The sequence below is a fragment of the Meles meles genome, chromosome 19, assembly GCF_922984935.1.
Source record: "Meles meles chromosome 19, mMelMel3.1 paternal haplotype, whole genome shotgun sequence".
NCBI lineage: Eukaryota > Metazoa > Chordata > Mammalia > Carnivora > Mustelidae > Meles > Meles meles.
The window spans coordinates 51983434-52003371 of NC_060084.1; the positions used below are offsets into that span (position 1 = coordinate 51983434).

Genomic DNA, 19938 nt, shown 5'->3' on the forward strand with positions numbered 1-19938 from the left:
GTGGGCGGTCTCGGTGGGCTGACCCAACCCACAAAACAGCCCTCCCTCCTGTGGTTGGTAGAACTCTGATTCGTTCTGGCTCGATACCCACGCGCGTGACTTTACGTGTGCCCAAATGTGGGCTGTGAGTTCCAAGCTGAGCCTCGGTTTGCAGAGAGGGAGGAGAATGAGACAAGGCGGAATGGGAAGCCCAAGAATCTGGGGTTAGGAGGAGAGGAGCTGCTTAGAACCCGGGAAGCCAACGGTGGAGAAATCCGGCGGAGTAGAATACGACTGAAGACTAGGGCTCGAACGGAGCGAGAGGATTGGACGCTGGGATTCGAGGGGGCGGGGATAGAACGCAGAGGGTTAGAAGGGGGCGGGGATAAAGCCAGAGACTGGAATACCCGGCAAGGCACACGCGAGGCAGAAACCCGGGTTCCTGGGTGTTGGATAATTGGGGGCGACCAGAAGCTCCGGAGGCCCGACGAACAAGTCGTGGACTAGTCGCACTGGGATTGGACATATGCAAGTGGGAGACTTGGGTCTGGCACTCTAAATCGAGGGTGGGGGGCTGTGCTCGGGCTGCGTCTCCAGGATCGGATCGGCGGACCTCTGACTCAGCGTGGTAAGTATTGGAGGGGCCCGAGCTCCTGCGGGGCCTGGAGGCCTGTGGCTTGTGTTTGGCGTGCGGGCGTCTCCATCACCCGTCCTCGAAGCTCGCAGCCGTTCACAGCCTCAGCATCCCTGGCCGTGAGGCATGCGCAGTAGGGTACTCCCTACCCCATCCCCTCCAGTCCCCAGCGCGGGGGGAGGGGGACGCCCTAGAGCGGACGAATTTATAGACATTCCCCACCCGCCACCGGCCCCCGCTCCTCCCCCGCCACTCCCCACCCACCCCATCCCCCCTCCTCGCCCAGGCATGGGAAGCGGAAATGGGGCGGACGGTGCCAACGTCTGGCAGGTGTTCATTTCAAATGGGTCTCGGACTGATGTTTTTCTCTAGACCCCGCAACTCAACCCTGGACCGGTTTCCCGCCCCCAGCCCTGAATCTTGAAAGTCCTTCATGGGGAGGGGCGCACTGCCTTGCACCTCGTTCTCAGCAGAACCGCAAAAGGGATTAACGCGAGTTGTTCCTCTTGGCTCTCTATGCGTTCACAGAGGTCCCCAGTTGACGTCCCTCCAACACCGGAGGTGTCTGGCCAAGTCCTTCAAGACCACTTAGGTGGTTAGGGAAGGGTGAGCCGCCGTCCTGCATTCCTGGGTCTGTAAGGAGGAGGGGGTTGGGGACCCGGACTCCTGGGTCTGAGGCTGGGGACATGGAGAATGACCCTCTGTCCACCTCCCAGGGCTCTAGCAGGACATGGCTGAAGCGCACCAGGCTGTGGGCTTCCGACCCTCGATGACCTCCGACGGGGCCGAAGTGGAGCTCAGTGCCCCCGTGTTGCAGGAGATCTACCTCTCCGGACTGCGCTCCTGGAAAAGGCACCTCGCCCGTTTCTGGGTGAGGAGGGCCACAGCTTGGTTTCCTTCCAGGAATCCAGTTAGGTTCTGGGGTGGGTGAGGCCCACCTCCAGCATCTTGCTGGTTCCACTAATGGGATCTTATCTCCCCCTTATGGGAATTTTGCTGTCGACTTTTAGAACTCCTTAAATAGCCATTTCTGGGTTCTCTAAGGCTCACTTGGAAACCCTCAACCTCACCTACTGGGAACCTCTATTCACCTCTTAACATCACTTCCTGGACCACTTCCCTTTTTCCTCACACTGCCCAACCCAACTTCCAACCAATTTCTAGAATTCATACCCCATATCCCATGATGCTCCCCTCAGCTTCCCCTTTCATCTCCAGGCTCTAAACTGGATGCTCATTTCTGAACACTGTGACCTGATGAAGATCTTGGTCAGCCTGCAGCCCAGTCCTGAAGGGCCCTTCTTCCCCCTAGCTCGTGTCCCTGGGTCCCTGGGAGGGGGCCACCTCCTTGCCCTTGCTTCTGAATCCCCAGTACCCATCTCCAGTAGGCGGTGCACCTTCCCTATGGTTCTGAGACGTGAACCTCCAAATGTCTATATCCACACTTCTCCATCACTACAGACCCTGCTGTCCTGGTCTGGGCTAGTTGCCCTTGCTCTAGAATGCCCATGCCCAACATCTAACCAGAGCCCATGCCTGCCCCCAGGGTCCCCAGTTCTAGAGCATCCAGAGTCCCCCTGGTGGTCATGTCCTGTCTCTGAACACGAGTCTTAAACACCTGTGGGGTTGGCCAAACCTGACTTTGCATCACGGCTAGGCTACTTACCAGCTGTGTGACCTTGGGCAAGGGTACCTCTCCAAGCCTCAGTTTCCCCACATATCAAAAGGGGGCGATGATAACACTCCCCCCCACACACACACACAGGACAGTCGCAAGGTTTAAGTGAATTCTCACACGTAAGCACCTGGCCTGTGTCAAGTGCGGAGTAAGTGTTAGCTTTTGATAATATTGTTCTCAATTCATTAATCAGATATCTATGGAGCATTTATTAAGGGTCTGCCACTGCTTGGGACACTGGGGACATGACAGGGAGCAAGACAGAATCCTGCCCTCGTGGAACTCTATAGAGTTAGTTAGTTGGAGGAGAAGGCAATAAGGGGACACATAAACAAGATGGGGAGTATGTCAGATCACGTGACTTGTGTGCTGGAAGAACAGAGAAGAACAGTAGAGACAGGCTGGAAGAGGGAGGCTGGGGGCGTTGTCAGTAAATGAGGGGGTGGCCGGGGCCTGGAGGATCTCCTGAAGCAGAGACGTTTGGGCAGGCTGGATGGGACCTCTATAGCCTTATGAGTTGTTAAAATAGAGAGATATCTGTTCCAGTGGATAAAAAGGCCCTACCCCAGACCTCCAAAGAGCTTTTGTTGTTGTTTTTAAGATTTTATTTTATTAAAGATTTTATTTATTTATTTGATAGAGATCACAAGTAGGCAGAGAGGCAGGCAGAGAGAGAGAGAGAGAGAGAGAGAGAGAGAAGAGGAAGCAGGCTCCCGGCTGAGCAGAGAGCCCAATGTGGGGCTCGATCCCAGGACCCTGAGATCACAACCTGAACTGAAGGCAGAGGCCTAACCCACTGAGCCACCCAGGCGCCCCACAGCTCTTGAGTTTTGACAACAGCTGTGTAACCAACTTCCTAGCAAGGCAGGCCATTCTAGAATGTTCCTTTGAGCCCTTTCCTGGTGCGCGCCCCCCACTCAAGGCAACCACTGTTCCGATTTCTAGGCTTGTGGGTGGATTTTGACTGGTGCTGCATTGTTGACTATTTGAACCCCTAGTTTTGGGTCCCCCCAGACTCTCTCATTAGTATTAATTGATCATTGTAATAATGACCTGTGCCACAGGGCTGTCGTGCATCACGTGCAGTGGGTCATTTGGGCCAAGCATGTGGGACAGCGTCCGTGTGGGTTGTTCATCGGCAGGAGGTCAGAGTGACTCCCAAGATGGTTTCCCAAAGCACATGGGACGTGACACCTTGCTTTGTATCTGTCGCATTAGGGTCCTGAGACCCTCTGGATGATTTGAGGGGCTTCACAGTGGCCCCTCCATGGCTTTGGACAAGTTCTTCAAACCTCTTGTCTTCTCAGTTTTTTTCACCTGTGCAATGGGCATAGTGATATTTACTGCTACCTTACTGAGCAATGGGGCAATGAGATGATTTATTGATGCCCCTGGTCCTTGGGAAGTGCTCAGGAGACATTTCCGCTTATTACGAAGCCCCTGTTCTACCACAATTCAGAGTAGCAGATAAAGGAACCTATAGCTGCTCTTAAAAATGAATCATAGGGGTGCCTAGGTGGCTCAGTGGGTTAAAGCCTCTGCCTTTGGCTCAGGTCGTGATCCCAGGGTCCTGGGACTGAGCCCACATCGGGCCCTCTGCTCAGCAGGGAGCCTGCTTCTCCCTCTCTCTCTTTCTCTGCCTGCCTCTCTGCCTACTTGTGATCTCTGTCTGTCAAATAAATAAAATAAAAAATCATAATAAAAAAAAGGGATCATAAACAATGAAATTGCCTATAAGCTTTTCTGGCCGAACCAAAGAAAGATCGTCAAGTGAATAAATCCCCAAGGAGAGGCAGAGTAGCAACAGAACGGGTCATGGTAATCATGTTTATTGAGTACCTACTGTGCGCCTGGCTCTGAGCTATGCAGTTTCCCCCCGCCCCCGCAGCCCCCTTGGCTTTATTTTTCTCCATATTCTCTACTGCCTTCTGTCACACTACCCTAAATCCTTTTCTTGGGTAGCTATTGTCTCTGTCCCCCAGGACAGCAGGACTCTTGCTGTCTCATCACTGCTGTGCAACTGCGATCAGCATTTGCCGAAGGACGTTTTCTCATCCCACGCTCGTGACAGCCCTGTGAGCCCCCTACTGGGATTGTTCCCATTCTAGAGATGAGAAAACTGAGACAGAGAGGGGAAGCCACTTGCTTGAGGTCACTTAGCTCGTTAGTGAGGTCACTTAGCTTGTTAGTGACAGAGCCCAAGCTCTCATCCATGAACCCTGAGGCTTTTCTGTTGGCTAAACGTGGGGAAAAGAGAGAACTCGGTTTCTTGAGCCCTGATACCGGTACCCCCACTAACAGTAGTAGCTCTTATCATGCTCTGTGTGACCTTGGACCTAAGTGTTTTCTTTTGTAAAATGAGGTCACTTAAGTACCACCTCACAGGGTTGCTGGGGGGATTTTCAGAGTTCATTCTTGGAGATGGTGCTTAGAACAATGATGATGCTTGGTCGTCAGACTTGGTTAAGAGTTATCTCCATGGCACTTCCCTGGGAGTCTGGTCAGTACCCCAGGACTTTCATTCATCCCATGGTCATGTAGTTCTAGAAGGCCTACTGAGTTCCAGACCCTGTGGCATATGGGGGATTTTGGCTGAGAGTAACCTCCTCCAAGAAACCCTCCCTGATTTCTTCAATATGAGCAACTCACCTCCGCAGCGCTCCTGTGCCTTATGTCCATTAGCACTCACTTCATTCCTGACTCACCTCCCTGAGGGCAGGACCCAGATCTGTCTGGTCTCCCCTGGGTCTTGAACACCCAGCTCGGGGCTCAGCACACGCTGGGTGCTCTGACAGTATCTAAGAATGGTGCTCAGAGAAGGGATCATTGATTGAATGGGTGCCCTTTCCTTCCCACAGAATGACTTTCTCACGGGTGTGTTCCCTGCCAGCCCCCTCAGCTGGCTCTTCCTCTTCAGTGCAATCCAGCTCGCCTGGTTCCTCCAGCTGGATCCTTCTCTAGGACTGATGGAAAAGATCAAAGAGTTGCTGCCAGACTGGTAAGCTCCCCCATCTGAGCCTAGTATCCCTAATTCTTCTCCCTCCACCCAGTGAGTTTCTCTCTCAGCATGGAATGCCTGCTAAAGAAAAGTAACCTCAAAAACAAATAAACAAATACATAAATAAAAAGAAAAGTAACCTCTGAGATTTACTTTGGGTCAGATTAATAAAGGTATAGCACGAGTAAAATGGAGGTGATTTCCTCCCTTTCTTGCTAAGAGGGACACTGACAAGCTGGAAAATGTCCAGATATGGTTATTTATGTACTGACAAAAGTAGGAGCTCTGCGGTGCTCCAGTTTTGTAGTCTTAGGCAAGAGATGTTATTCTCTTGTCAGTCTTCATTTATAAAATGCAGGTAATAGTAACTGGTTCCCATGGTGGTTGGGAGAATGAAACAAAAGCATGCCCATTTTGGGGGGGCACCCGGCTGGCTCAATCGGTGGAGCATGAGACACTTGATCTCAGGGTCATGAGTTCAAGCCCCACGTTGAGCATGGCACCTACATACATAAATAAACAAATAAATTCCTTTAAAAAAAAGCATGCACGGGCACCTGGGTGGCTCAGTGGGTTAAGCCGCTGCCTTCGGCTCAGGTCATGATCTCAGGGTCCTTGGATCGAGTCCCACATCGGGCTCTCTGCTCTCTGCTCAGCAGGGAGCCTGCTTCCCTCTCTCTTTCTCTCTGCCTGCCTCTCTGCCTACTTGTGATCTCTCTCTCACGCTGTCAAATAAATAAATAAAATCTTTAAAAAAAAAAAAAAGCATGCACATGATCCATTCAGTACAGTGCCAGGAGGTTACTAAACGGGAGTGGTTGTGTTATTGTAATTGTCATTTTGGGGAAAGATTTGGAACCCAGGTTCAGGGGAAGTGACAGTTTCGAATGGTTCTAATTCTTGGCTTAGTCCTCCTGGGGAAGAAGGTTCCGGTTTTGTACAGACAGTCCTAAAGGGCAGACCCAGGATCAGAGGTAGGAATTTCCAGGAAGTCTAGATTTGCCCAGTCTACAGAGGGGAAGTAAGGGCCCCAAGTCCTCCAGGTGGGCCTTGCTCGCGCATCTGATGCCGCTTTGCAAACTTGCTGATCTGCGATAGTTTCCGATCTGCAGATCAGCGTTTCCTGAGTGTGTGTTGGAACCACCTGGGAGGCTTGTTCAAACACCGATGGCCGGGGCACCCCCAGAGAGTCTGTCCTAGTAGGTCTGGGTGGGGTCCGGGGATTTGCGTGTCCAACCAGCTTCCACGCCCTGCAGATGCTGCTTGGCCAAGGGCCACACTTTGAGAACCATTTCTTTAGAGTATAATCTGATGCTGGGAGAGAGAAGTGTGTCCCTTCTTCTTCTTCTTCTCCTTGTCCTCCTCCCCCTCTTCCTTTCCCTCCCCCTCCTTCTCCTCCTCCTCCTTCTTCTCCTTCTCCTAAGATTTTATTTATTTGAGAGAGGAGGAAAGAGAGAGCACGTAAGTGGGAGGCAGACCAGAAGGAGAGGGAGAAGCAGACTTCCCACTAAGCAGGGAGCCTGAGGTGGGGCTCCATCCCAAGACCCTGGGATCATGGCGGGAGCTGAAGGCAGCTGCTTAACTGACTGAGCCACCCAGACACCCAAAGTGTGTGTCCCTCCAAAAAAAAAAAAATACCAGCTCCCACTTATTGAGTACCTATCAGTTTCCATGGGAAGTGATTTTAGGAGATTTGGTGTCATTGTTCGGGAAAGCAAGGGCTGGGTGCGGTTGGAGGGGAGGAGCAGTCGGAGGCCGAGGGGCTGGGAAACCCAAGCCCCTCTCTCTCTCACTCCCCCAGGGGTGGGCAGCACCACAGGCTTCGGGGAGTCCTGGCAGCTGCGCTGTTTGCTTCGTGCCTATGGGGAGCCCTGATCTTTACGCTTCACGTGGCCCTGAGGCTGCTTCTGTCCTACCATGGCTGGCTCCTTGAACCCCACGGAGCCATGTCCTCACCCACTAAGACCTGGCTGGTATGTGAGGGGCAGAGCCCTCCCTGCTTAGGCCCTCCGGGGACCCACTTCTCTGTCTCCTTCTCTCTGGTCTCTGTCCCCACCTTTCTGGGACCCTGTCCACCTCTCTCTGGTCTCTATTCCTCCTCCTGAGCTTCTGTCCTCCCACTTCCTCTGGGTCTCTATCCCATTCTCTCTGTAGGTTGCCACACCACCCCCAAACCTGGTCCCCCACCCTAGTGAGAAGTGTAATGACCCACTAATTCCCGTTTCCCTTCAGGCCCTGGTCCGCATCTTCTCTGGCCGCAAAACAATGCTTTTCAGTTACCAGCGCTCCCTGCCACGCCAGCCCGTGCCCTCCGTGCAGGACACTGTGCGCAAGGTGGGTCTGCCTGGGGGACCTCCACCTGGGATGGGCGGGGACGGGCGGGGGTGTAACCTACCCTCTTCTCGCCGCTCAGTACCTGGAATCGGTCCGGCCCATCCTCTCCGACGAGGACTTCGACTGGACGTCCGTCCTTGCGCAGGAATTCTTGCGGCTGCAGGCGTCGCTGCTGCAGTGGTACCTGCAGCTCAAGTCCTGGTGGGCGTCCAATTACGTGAGTCCCGTTCTGAGGGCTCCTTAAGCACCTGTAGGTCTAGGCCCCTCCCCCAACGCCCCGCCCACTCCCCGCCCCCCCATGCTCTATACTCTGAGCCCCGCCCCGCCATAGTTTAAACCCAGCCCTAATGCTCCGCCATGCTGCTCTAACTCTCCAATATTGTGAACCCCATCCATCATGGGCCAACATTTTGAGCCTCCCCACCCCATGCTCCGACGTTCTGAGTCTGACTTCAATAATCTCAGCCCCGCCTCCAGAGCCTGCCCACATCCACAGCCCCGCCCCCAACGCTCCAGGACTGGAAGCGCAATCCCAGGGCTTATCCAACATTTCAGCTCTCCCTTGGCAGGAGGCAAAAGACATTTTGAGCCCCCGCCCCCAGAGATGTTCTTGTTTTACCGCTCCTTCTGCGTGAGGGCACCTCCCCCAGATGGGTTTCTATTCTGAGTTGAGGAGCTAGTAGGCTTTTGGTAGTACTCTGACTTGAGTTTCTTGGGAAACTGAGGCACAGCACAAGACAGCAGTTCACCCAAATCAGGGGTTGTGGGTCTCCTTTTCTGTAGGAAGTCATAAATAGCCGCGGGCAGCGTGGGATGAGGTGGAGATAGCAGTGCAGGGACACACTGGGTGGTGTGAGTGTCTGAGGGATGGCGTGGTCTGGGGACACCACCACTGGATGAGAGGATTAGGGTTCCAGGAGGAGAAGTTCTTAGGGCTGAGCCCTGAGGACTGGACAGAACTTGAATCTGTCAAGTTGGTCGGTAGGAAGGAAAGGGCTGAGCAGAGAGAGGTGAGGAAGTAAGGAGATTGCGGGGTAAGGGTTGGGAGCCAGGAGAGCTTTCCTCTGGTTGGAACAAAGGTTTGAAGGATGATCCTCACGAGGGGGGACGGCGGAGTGGTGGGGAGAGGCCTGAACTCCAGCTGGGGACCCGGGACTTTTTCTAGGGGGTGCCAAGGAGCCATGGGAGGGTTCTGCACCGGGGTGGGTCGGGATCACCTCTGCTGTCGGGGAAAGACTGGAGGGAAGACACTGGAGCCTGGGAGGCTGGAGAGGGTGTTAGGGGGAGAGGACAAGGGGGAGAAGACAAGGCCTGAGAGGGGGAAGAGGCAGAGTCCAAGGCAGGAGGGGGGGGCCCTGGGCGTGCCAAGCTCGGGGTGGGGGGATGGCGAGGACAGCACCCACGGGCCTCCCCTGGGGGGCTCTCCCTGAGATGAGGAGGAGGGGAGCAGCTTTGGGGTGAAGCCACTGAGCTCCATGGGAGTGCCTGGGGGGTGGTGCGGAGATGCCCCGGGGCAGCCCGACCCCTGAGTGAGGGCTCAGGAAAGAGGCCTGGGTGACAGCAAACGGGACCTTCATGGGCAGAAGGAAATTGAAACATTGTCCCCCAAGGGGCAGCGGCATAGAGAGGTCAGTCAGACAAGCTCCATGGAGGGGATTGAGTCGTGTCTGGAGGGGTAGGAGGAAAGCCAGACCTTACTTTTTACACTTTTTTCCCTTCAAGCTGTTTGGGCCAGGTTCTGTGCCAGTACATATGCTCATGTGTGTTCAGACGGACAGACAGACAGACACACACACATACTGTATATATTTCGTTGTATCTCTAAGGCACTGCCCATTATAACATACCCCATTATCTTAAATACAACAAAGAAAACAAAAAAAACAAGGCCAACTAAAGTCCGACACAGTGCTATCTTATCAGACTTTTATCTGTTTTTTAACTTATGTTATATAAATTTTATTTATATGTGTATTATATATATATAATGTGTATTTATATATAATATAAGTTTTATTTATGTAATTATGTATAATTTTTTTAAAAGATTTTATGTCTTTACTTGACAGAGATCACAAGTAGGCAGAGAGGCAGGCAGAGAGACGGGGGGAAGCAGGCTCCCTGTTGAGCAGAGAGCCCCGTCGATCCCAGGACCCTGAGATCATGACCTGAGCCACCCAGGCACCCCCATTTTAACCATTTTTAAGTATGCAGTTCGGTGGTATTAAGTACATCTGCAATGTCGTGGAACCATCACGACAATCTATTTCCAGAACTTTTCAACATCCCAAAGAGAAACTCTGTACACATCCCCATTCCCACTTCCCTGGAGTGCCAGGTGACCTCTAGTCTACTTACTACCTCTAGGAATCTGTCTGTTTTAGAGCTTTCGTGTAAGTAGGATCATACATGATTTGTCCTTTTGTGTCTGATTCATTTCACCTGGACTGATGTTTTCAGGGTCCACCCGTGTCATAGTGCACATCAGGTTTCCATTCCTTTTTATTTATTTTTATTTAAGATTGTTATTTATTTATTTGAGAGAGAGAGAGAGAGAACAAGTGGGTGGGAGGGTCAGAGGGAGAAGCAGACTTTCCGCTGAGTGGGGAGCCTGACATGGGACTCGATTCCAGGACCCTGAGATCACGGCCTGAGGCACAGGCAGACACTTAACCATCTGAGCCACCCAGGCGCCCCACTGTCATTCCTTTTCATATGAACGTTCCATCGCAGGGGCTCCTGGCTGGCTCAGTCGGTGGACCATGCGACTCTTGATCTCAGGGTTGTGAGTTTGGGTCCCAGATTGGGTGTAGAAAGGACTTAAAAATAAAATCTTTTTTTAAAAAAAGCCATTCTAGGGGCGCCTGGGTGGCTTAGTGGGTTAAGCCGCTGCCTTCGGCTCAGGTCATGATGGCAGGGTCCTGGGATCGAGTCCTGCATCGGGCTCTCTGCTCAGCAGGGAGCCTGCTTCCCTCTCTCTCTCTCTCTCTGCCTGCCTGTCTGTCTACTTGTGATCTCTCTCTGTCAAATAAATAAATAAAATCTTTAAAAAAAAAAAACCCATTCTAGGGTGCCTGGGTGGCTCAGTGGGTTAGGCCTCTGCCTTCGGCTTGGGTCATCATCTCAGTGGGGAGCCTGCTTCCCCTCTCTGTCTCTATCTACCTACTTGTGACCTCTCTGTCAAATAAATAAACAAAATCTTAAAACAAAAACAAAAACAAAAACAACTCATACTATGTATGGATTGACCACACTCATTATCCATTCATCTGTTGATGGATACTTCGGTCTTGGTGATATTTTTTAAAAATCTCGTATGTGGGGCGCCTGGCTGGCTCAGTCAGCTAAGCATCTGCCTTTGGCTCAGGTCATGATCCTGGGGTCCTGGAATCGAGCCCCGGGTCATGCTCTCTGCCCAGCGGGGCGCCTGCTTTTTCCTCGCCTTCTGCCTGCCGGCTGCCATGGCTTGTGCAAATAAATAAATTTTAAAAATCTTTAAAAAAAATAAGTAAAATCTTTTATGAGATCATTTCACATATCTTATTGTGCACCTAGCTTTTTTAGTCGGCAGCTGTCTCAGTGCTCGCTCATTCCACGGCGGTCAGATAGGTGCACTTTGATCTGCGTGAAGAGCTTGATGATATTGTAGGACATGAGTGCAGCACGGGTTAGCTAACGGATTCCCCAACTGCTGGACTGATAGGTTGCTGCTAGTTACTGATCACAGTGGCCTCCTTCATTGAGCTCTACCCCCCTGTTTGACAAGGCAAAGCCTGGGGCATCTTGCTGCTCCCACTGACCCACCCCCTGACCTTGGCCCCAGCTGCCCCAGCTTTGCGTCTCTCTGCTCCTAGGTCAGTGACTGGTGGGAAGAATTCGTGTACCTGCGCTCCCGGCACTCGCTGATGGTGAACAGTAACTATTACATGATGGTGAGAAGGGGAGAACGGGATTAGGAGACGGGAAGGGGCTGGGTTCATAGCTCCCCGGGTCTAGGGTTGGGATGTCTTTGTAAAAAGCAGGGTTTAGGGTCAGTGACCCCAATCAGAGACTAATTCACCATCTTGCCGCCTGTTGGGGTCAGCATCTGTGTTTGGGGTCCATGCCCCGAGCAGGGGCCCGACCTGATCCCAGGTGTTTTGCCGTCCCCTCGGCTGGCCCCAGGACTTCCTGTACGTCACTCCCACACCAGTGCAGGCCGCTCGTGCTGGGAACGCCGTCCATGCCCTCCTCCTCTACCGCCACCGGCTGAACCGCCAGGAGATCCTGCCTGTGAGAGCCCCCTCTCCCCTACCCATGGGCTGGGGTCCGAGGCTGTGGTCCTGTGGCTGTGTGGCCATGTGGGTCCTGGCAGGCCACGTCCTCCTGAGTCCATGGTCTCTTGCAGACTCTACTGATGGGAATGCGGCCCTTGTGCTCCGCCCAGTATGAGAAGATATTCAACACCACGCGCATTCCCGGCCTCCAAAAAGGTGAGGTTCCTCTAGCGTTCTCGCTGACTGAGGCATCACAGTATAGGGTTGCGCACGTGTTCTCCTGGGTTCGAATCCCAGCACCGTTGCTCCCTAGCTGTGTGATCTCGGGTACGTTTTAGCCCTCTCTGAGACTCAGTTTTCTTATCTCTAAAATGGGATAATAAGGGTACATAGGGTCAGGAGGATTCAATGAGTATTTAGAACAGTGTGAGCCATACAGGACGTGCTTAATAAATGGTTCTTATTCTTTTTTAAAATTTATTTTAGAGAGAGTGTGTGCATGCGCGGGGTGGCACAGGGAAGGGGGGGGAGCGGGGAAAGGATCCCAAGCAGACTCCCTGCTGAACGGGGAGCCTGGAACACCTGAATCCCACCACCCTGAGATCATGCCCTGAGCCAAAACCAAGAGTCAGACACTTAACCGCCTGAGCCACCCAGGGACCCTAAATGGTTCTTATTCTTGCAATGTATCTGACCTTCCTGCCCTCCGCCCTCTGTCCCCCCCACTCCCACCAGATCACATCCGCCACCTCCGGGACAGCCGACATGTGGCTGTCTTCCACCGAGGCCGATTCTTCCGCGTGGGAACCCACTCCCCAAGCGGCCTGCTCTCCCCACGGGCCTTGGAGCAGCAGTTCCAGCGAATCCTGGACGACCCCTCCCCCGCCTGTCCCCAGGAGGAGCATCTGGCAGCCTTGACCGCCGCACCCAGGTGAGAGTAAGAGGTCAGAGGACCTGGAGGCCCAGACAGCCTCTGGAGGTTGGGGAAAGGCAAGGGGGACGGGCGGAAGCTGGGCTGGGCTGGGCGGGATGCAAGGGTGGCCTGGGCTCAGGCACGTGTCTTCCCCCACTCTCCCTCCAGGGATATGTGGGCCCAGGTGCGGAGTTCCCTGAAGATCCAGGCGGAGGACGCGTTGGAGGCCGTGGAAGGAGCTGCCTTCTTTGTATCACTGGACTCGGAGCCTGCAGGGCTCACCAGGGAGGACCCCGCAGCTTCACTGGATGCCTATGCCCGTGCCCTCCTGGCTGGCAGGGGCCATGACCGGTGAGTTAGCCCCTGGACTTGAACCTCACCCCAACCAGTGACCCCAGATACCCAGAGAGGTATCCAGACCTAGGATTCTGGACCTAGACAAGCAGACCCTGGACCCCAGATCTGAGGACCATTGAAACCCAGACCTGGACCTGTGGGCCTAGAGACCCCAAAGCCAGAACCCCAAGCCCGGGGACCTCAGGCTCAGAACCACAGAATCCTTCGATTTTCATCCAGGCATCCCAGACCCAGGACCTCAGTCGTGGGACTTCCTACCTAGAGATTCTCAGACAACAACCTAGCTGCACCCCAGGCATCACTCTGCTTCCTGAGGTTCCCAGAAGAGGCCCCCTAACCTCTCAGCAACTCGGAAGCCTTGACCCTTTCTTGGCATGTTCGCCCAAAATCTTCCAATTTAACAAAGACATGCCCAGAAACCGTCTAGACCACCTGGTGGAGACCCTACCCTCTCAGAGAGCCCCACATCAACCCTGGTTCCAGAAAAATCCATCCACCCTTACACTCCTACATCCCACAGAACGTGACCACCTGAGTTCCCTCTTGGGTCCTTGGTGACCACTTTGAGTTCTCCCCCTGCAGCTGGTTTGACAAATCCTTCACTCTGATTGTCTTCTCCAATGGGAAGCTGGGCCTCAGCGTGGAGCACTCATGGGCAGACTGCCCCATCTCGGGTCACATGTGGGAGGTAGGAAAACCAGCCCCACCATCGGCCCCACTTCCAAAGACCTTCCTCTCCAGGGTTTTACACTCAGAGTGAAGACAGAGGCTCAGACGGGACCAGGAGCCTCGCCTCTTCCTTCATCAGGTTGAAAGGGTTGGATTTTCTTTGATCTGTAAGTTCCCATCCAATCCTAAGAACCTTAGCATCTCTATTTTATGTACTCCCTAAATCATAGTGGGTGGTGTCTGTGCCCTATTAGGTTCCTGCTGTTCTGTAGCGTTACACGGGGTGTTGGATGGGGCCCAGAGTGGGATCTGGCATGTATGAGGGGAAGGGAGGCCCTTTTCGGCTCGTAAGAGCAGCCCCCAATAAACGCTGTTTCACAAATGAGAATTTCCCCCTTTGGTAATACTGGTAAATGAAACTGTCAATTCAGTTGAACCTCAGATGCCTCAGACCCTTCCTTTTTTGTTGTTTTTTTTTAAAAGATTTTATTTATTTACTTGACAGACAGAGATCACAAGTAGGCAGAGAGGCAGGCAGAGAGAGGAGGAAGCAGGCTCCCTGCTGAGCAGAGAGCCCGATGCAGGGCTGGATCCCAGGACCCCAGATCATGACCCCAGCCAAAGGCAGAGGCTTTAACCCACTGAGCCACCCAGGCGCCCCCCCTCAGACCCTTCTTGTCAACATTATGGTCTCAGCCCATCGACTTTGAAAGAAGAGATGACACATAGAATATGGTATAGATCATTGGAAACTCCAAGGCCCCAAGTGAGCTGTGTTTCTTCTGATGTTTCTAACGTTGCAATGGGGATGTGAATCCCTTCTTCCTAAGTTACCGTGAGAATTAAGTGGAAGGCTGGCGGGTGGTAGGTGCTCCTGGTTTATAATATTGAAACAAGGGTGAGGGGGCCCTGGGTGGCTCAGTCGGTTAAGCATCTGCATTCAGTTCAGGGCATGATCTCAGGGTCCTGGGATCGAGCCCCGCATCTGGCTCCCTGCTCTGAGGGGAGTCTGCTTCTCCCTTTGCCTCTGCTCATGCTCTCTCTCTCTGTCTCAAATAAATAAATAAAACCTTTTAAAAAATATATATATATGTATATTTAACAATCAGAATAGAGGCGGACCCCTCTGGAGGTCCATGCTGTGCTGGGCTCCCCCTCTCCTGTCTCAGGATCCTGGTGGCGGTAGTGTGGGGGGGGGGGTGTCTTGGGAGGGCTGGGGCAGCTGTTGATGGCTCTTTGTCTACAGTCAGAAGCAAAGGGTCAGTAAGCCCCCTCTGAGTATCAGTGTCAGTCCTGCTGTCAGTGAACTTGACCCTGAGAACCCACCTGTGAACATCAGAGGTTTCTGATTCCCAAGGACTGCCTCCCGCCTCCCAACCCCCAGAGCGACTTATGAAGAGAAGTCCCTGGTTAGATGGCCCTCAGCCCAGAGGGAGGAAGGGACTCTGACAGCCTCCATTTGTACACAGTTCACTCTGGCCACGGAATGTTTTCAGCTGGGCTACTCGGCAGACGGTCACTGCAAGGGCCATCCTGAGCCCTCACTGCCCCAGCCCCAGCGGCTGCACTGGGACCTTCCAGAAAAGGTGAGACCGGCCTTCGGGGGCTCTCCTCCAAGTCCCCCAGCCCCCTTGGCCATGACTCGAAGCTCATCCCTACCCTCAAACTCAACCCCAACCCTGACCCCAGTCCCTCCCTGACACCCATCCTTAATCCAGACCTTCAGTGACATGTTCGTCTCTGTCCTCATTTCTGCGTTCCACCCCTACTCTGACTGGATTCCCACCTCCACTTCCAGCCCCACTCCCAGCTCTAACCCTGCCCCATCTGTAACCCCAGCCATCCCTCCCTCCCTCCTCCTCTGGCAGATCCGTCTGTCCATCTCTCTAGCCCTGAGGGGAGCCAGGACCTTGTCTGGAAACATTGACTGCCACGTCTTCCCCTTCTCCCACTTTGGCAAGAGCTTCATCAAACGCTGCCATCTCTCTTCAGACAGCTTCACCCAGGTGGCCTTGCAGCTGGCCCACTTCCGGGTCAGTCGGGGCCCTCGGCCTCAGCCCCTTGCCAGGATTTTGGTTCCCCGGGGCCTGCCTTGTCAGTCCCTTTAATGACTCTTCTTGGTCATGGCCCTTGGGGGTCCGCCATCTTGATTTCTCTCTCCCAACCACATATTCCCTGAGTGGGAGGAGGTGGGAGGCCTATACAGAGGCGGGTCAAGTCTGTGAAGATTTCCAGAGACCAGCTGACAGGCTCCTCCCTTGTCCCCCAGGACAGGGGTGAATTCTGCCTGACTTATGAGTCGACTATGACTCGCTTGTTCCTGGAAGGTCGGACAGAGACGGTGCGGTCTTGTACGAGGGAGGCCTGCAACTTCGTGAGAGCCATGGAGGACAAAGAGAAAACAGTGGGTGAAGGCCTCATTTGAGGCTTTGGTCATTTCCATACACTCATTCCTACATTTGCAAATATTTCTGGAGTACCTTTGGAGGACCAGACCCCATGATGGGCGTTAAGGACACAAGAGGAACCAGACCTGGTCTCTGACCTCTAAGAACTCACTGGTGCAGAGAGACAGAGATATTTCAGCAGAGTGTGATATATGCTTTCATGGGGGTCACACAGGGCACTGGGGGAGTACCCAATAGGGATTCTGGGTTCCACAATGTAGCTCCCTTTGATTATTTAACCTCTAGGTGACCTTGTTGGTAACCTTCCGTTGTTACCCTTCCATGTAGTCCCTAGGTAACCTCTTTACTCAGAACCCCCCTGGGTACCTCTGTTCCCTCTCCCCCTACCTATTTTGGATCAGTGGAAGGAGTTGGGGCCCTAGATCAGACAGACCTGGGAACCTGCCTGATTCTGCTTCGCTGTGTGACCCTGGGCAAGTGACTTCCCCTCTCTGAGCCTGTTTACCCTTGGTAAAGTAGAATTGATATCTCTGCCTTGCAGGGATTTTGCAGACTGGGTTGAGGCCAGGGGTATGTGACAAGCCCCAGCAGTAAGCCCACTTCCTGTCTTTCCATGACCTGTCACCTCCCCCCGGGGGACCCCAGGAACCCCAGCGCCGTGCTCTGTTCCGCCTGGCGGTGGAAAAGCACCAGGCTCTGTTGAAGGCAGCGATGAGCGGACAGGGAGTTGACCGCCACCTCTTCGCGCTCTACATCGTGTCCCAGTTTCTCCACTTGCGCTCGCCCTTTCTGGACCAGGTTGGGGTGCAGGGAAAGGGTTAGAGATGGAAGAGGGGAATCATGGGAGGAGAAGGGTACTTCAAGACAAGGAAGGTGAGGTGGGAAAAGGGGGGTATTAGAGGAGAGAGTCGGTAGGGGGCGCTCAGAGGGAAAAGGGGAAAAGAGAACGGGAGGGGAGGGGTCAGGGAGAGGAAGAGGCGTGGCCAGCGTGGGGGGCGGGGTGAAAGGAGGTGTGGTCCGAAAGGAGTGGAAGGGCAGGTGTCAGGGAAGGGAAAGGTGGAGAAACTTGATGATTTAGAGGTGAGAAAGAGCTAGAGCCGCGTGGAGCTGAGCCAAGGGGGCGTGGACTGCTGGGTCTGTCCGCCTTTATTGCAGGCTTGCCCATCTTCTGTCCCTCAGGTTCACTCGGAGCAGTGGCAGCTGGCCACCAGCCAGATCCCTGTTCAGCAAATCCACCTGTTTGACGTCCACAACTACCCTGACTACGTTTCCTCTGGTGGTGGATTCGGGCCTGTGAGTGGAACTGGGCCTGATCCCACTTCCCCGGACCCTAGACCCTGAGGGAGAAGGGCATTGGGGATCTGCACTCCGGCCTAGTGGGGGAGGAGCAGTTCGGAGGCTAGTTGGTTCTCCTCCCTCTGTCCCTCTCCAGGCCGATGACCACGGTTATGGCGTTTCGTACATCTTCATGGGGGATGACACCATCACCTTCCACATCTCCAGTAAAAAATCTAGCACAAAAACGGTGAGACAGACTTGAACACACACCCCTGGACCCTCCTCCCTCAGGACCCAGGGGTCTGGACTCCTAACTCCCTCCGCTCTTAAAACCAACCAGTCTAGAATCCCAGCTCCCTGCTGCCCCTACGATCCAGGAAGCCCAGCCCCCTCCTCCCTCCGACCGGGGCATCGGGGATACTAGCCCTCCTGTTTTCCAGCACCGAGGAGCCTCTCTCCCAGCTTCTCCTGGACATGATGTATTTCTCCTTCCAGGACTCCCACCGACTGGGACAGCACATTGAGGATGCCTTGTTGGACGTAGCCTCCCTCTTCCAGGAGGGGCAGCGTCCTAAGCCCAGATACAGAGGGTTATCGGAGGAGGACTCGGGGCACGGGGGTAGCTCTCTCCCCTGCCACAGGAGGGGCTCCAAGGCAACCACAAAATCCACCAACTTTTGACCCCTCCCTGCAGGGAGCTGGTCTCCCCAAGAACTAGGGAGAGGGTCTCTACAACTGGGCTGGTGCAGGACAGAGGTTGCCTGTTTGGGTTTGGAAAATCCCACATCTGGTCCAATAAAGATCCATAAGCTGGGCTTGTGGTGTTTGCTGTGCTGTTGGGCTGGGCCGGGGTGGGAGAGGTGAGATTCAGGGTGGGGAAGGAGAAGAGTTCCCCTTCATCCCCAGGCCCAACCGGAATTCTCAGTTACAATCAGTTTCAGCTACAACCCCCAACCCTGCCCATTCCATTGCACACCAAAGCCAAGCATCCAAGGGCCACCCCAGTCATACAATCCCCCAAACTCTCATTAGTCCAGTTCCTGCAGCCCCAGTACCACTGCCTGCCCCAAACATAAAAATCGACACCATTCCACTCACTCTAGTTGACAGTCCTCAAATGAACCCCTCAAGATTCTTTTTTTTTTTAAAGATTTTATTTATTTATTTGACAGAGACCACAGGAGGCAGAGAGGCAGGCGGGGGGGGGGGGCAGACTCCCCGATGTGGGACTCGATCCCAGGACCCTGAGATCATGACCTGAGCCAAAGGCTGAGACTTAACCCACTGAGCCACCCAGGCGCCCCAACCCCTCAAGATTCTTATTACTCAACCACAACCCCAGCCATTTCAACCTCTACCTCGATGAGGGATTCAGCTCCCATAACCAGGAAATGCATTACCTAATGTTCCCCCGCACTACTGTCAATTCCAACAACCAACAACTCCAAAACACCACACCCCACTACACCCAAAAACTCAACCACAATTCAGAGCATACGACCAAAAAGAAAATGTCCAACCCCAAACTCCCATCACCCCACTAAAACTCCCATCCCATCCCCATCATAACCCAAACTTGCACCTGACCCATAGTCATGACTTTAAACAGCACACTCCTTGATCACACCTCCACTCTACCCCCACTACCCCTACAGCCCCCACCAGCTCGGCCACAGTCCTATCAACACCAGCCCTATCTAACCACACCAAATCCCTAATGATCCAATCCACCACTGCCATGATTCCCATACTCTATGATCCCAAGCCCTATTTTTTCTGTCAAATCAAGCATAATAACCCCACAACACATTAAAATCCTGAACACCTTAACTGCCACCATCCCAACCTCCACATCTAACCCACTAACTCTAGTTAGTTAGGCGACAAGCAGTGCGCCTGGCTGGCTCAGTCAGTAGAGTTTGCAACTCTCGATCTCAGGGGCGTGATTTCAAGCCCTGTGTTGGAGGTCGAGTTTACTTAATTAAAAAAAAATTTTTTTGGACAAGTGCTGTGACCCTCTTCCCTCCACAAGGTGGACCTTCATCCTCCTCGCGCACCCTTGAATGTGGACTGGAAATAGTGACTCTTTTCCCCCAAGTAAAAGAATATGGTAGAAGTAACTATGACATGAAAGACTTCTGGTTCCTTCTCACTCTCTCTCTGAATCACTTGCTCTGTGGGAAGCCATCTGCCGTGTCGTGGGAACACTCAAGCAGCCTGTGGGGAGGCCCACATGGTGAGGCACTGAGGCCTCCTGCCAACCACCAGTGAGGGAACCATCTTGAAAGCAGATCTCCCATCCCAGTCAACCCTGCAGATGACAGCACCCCAACTGACTTCTTTGCTGTAACCTCATGTAAGATCCTGAGCCAGACTCCTGACTTGCAGAAACTGTGAGATAATAAATGTTTGTTGTTTTCAGCTGTTATATCTT

General features: G+C 53.4%; 1 protein-coding gene across 3 annotated transcripts; it reads left to right on the top strand.

The window, feature by feature from the left end:
- Positions 1 to 104: 104 nt before the first annotated feature.
- On the top strand, positions 105 to 18319 carry CPT1C (carnitine palmitoyltransferase 1C). Of its 3 annotated transcripts, none has more exons than XM_045989361.1 (20): positions 105 to 607; positions 1142 to 1244; positions 1330 to 1484; positions 5150 to 5289; positions 7091 to 7262; positions 7522 to 7623; positions 7703 to 7840; positions 11478 to 11555; positions 11788 to 11895; positions 12011 to 12095; positions 12615 to 12810; positions 12961 to 13143; positions 13732 to 13837; positions 15288 to 15404; positions 15687 to 15851; positions 16088 to 16222; positions 16872 to 17024; positions 17406 to 17519; positions 17659 to 17751; positions 18000 to 18319. In XM_045989361.1, exons 3-20 carry the CDS (start codon positions 1344 to 1346, stop codon positions 18183 to 18185), a joined length of 2412 nt encoding a protein of 803 aa, XP_045845317.1. In that variant the 5' UTR covers positions 105 to 607; positions 1142 to 1244; positions 1330 to 1343; the 3' UTR covers positions 18186 to 18319. The 3 variants fall into 3 exon arrangements, with proteins under 3 accessions (XP_045845317.1, XP_045845318.1, XP_045845316.1); XM_045989360.1 differs by having other exon boundaries at positions 106 to 607; positions 1142 to 1219; XM_045989362.1 differs by lacking the exon at positions 1142 to 1244.
- Positions 18320 to 19938: the final 1619 nt, after the last annotated feature.

What these genes read in the sequence shown, in the direction of transcription:
- CPT1C (XM_045989361.1), top strand. Translation starts at nt 1,344, where the DNA reads ATGGCTGAAGCGCACCAGGCTGTGGGCTTCCGACCCTCGATGACCTCC. An exon ending in ACAGTAACTATTACATGATG is followed by an intron (nt 11,556 to 11,787) that starts GTGAGAAGGGGA and finishes GGCTGGCCCCAG; the next exon opens with GACTTCCTGTACGTCACTCC. An exon ending in TGCAGCTGGCCCACTTCCGG is followed by an intron (nt 15,852 to 16,087) that starts GTCAGTCGGGGC and finishes CTTGTCCCCCAG; the next exon opens with GACAGGGGTGAATTCTGCCT.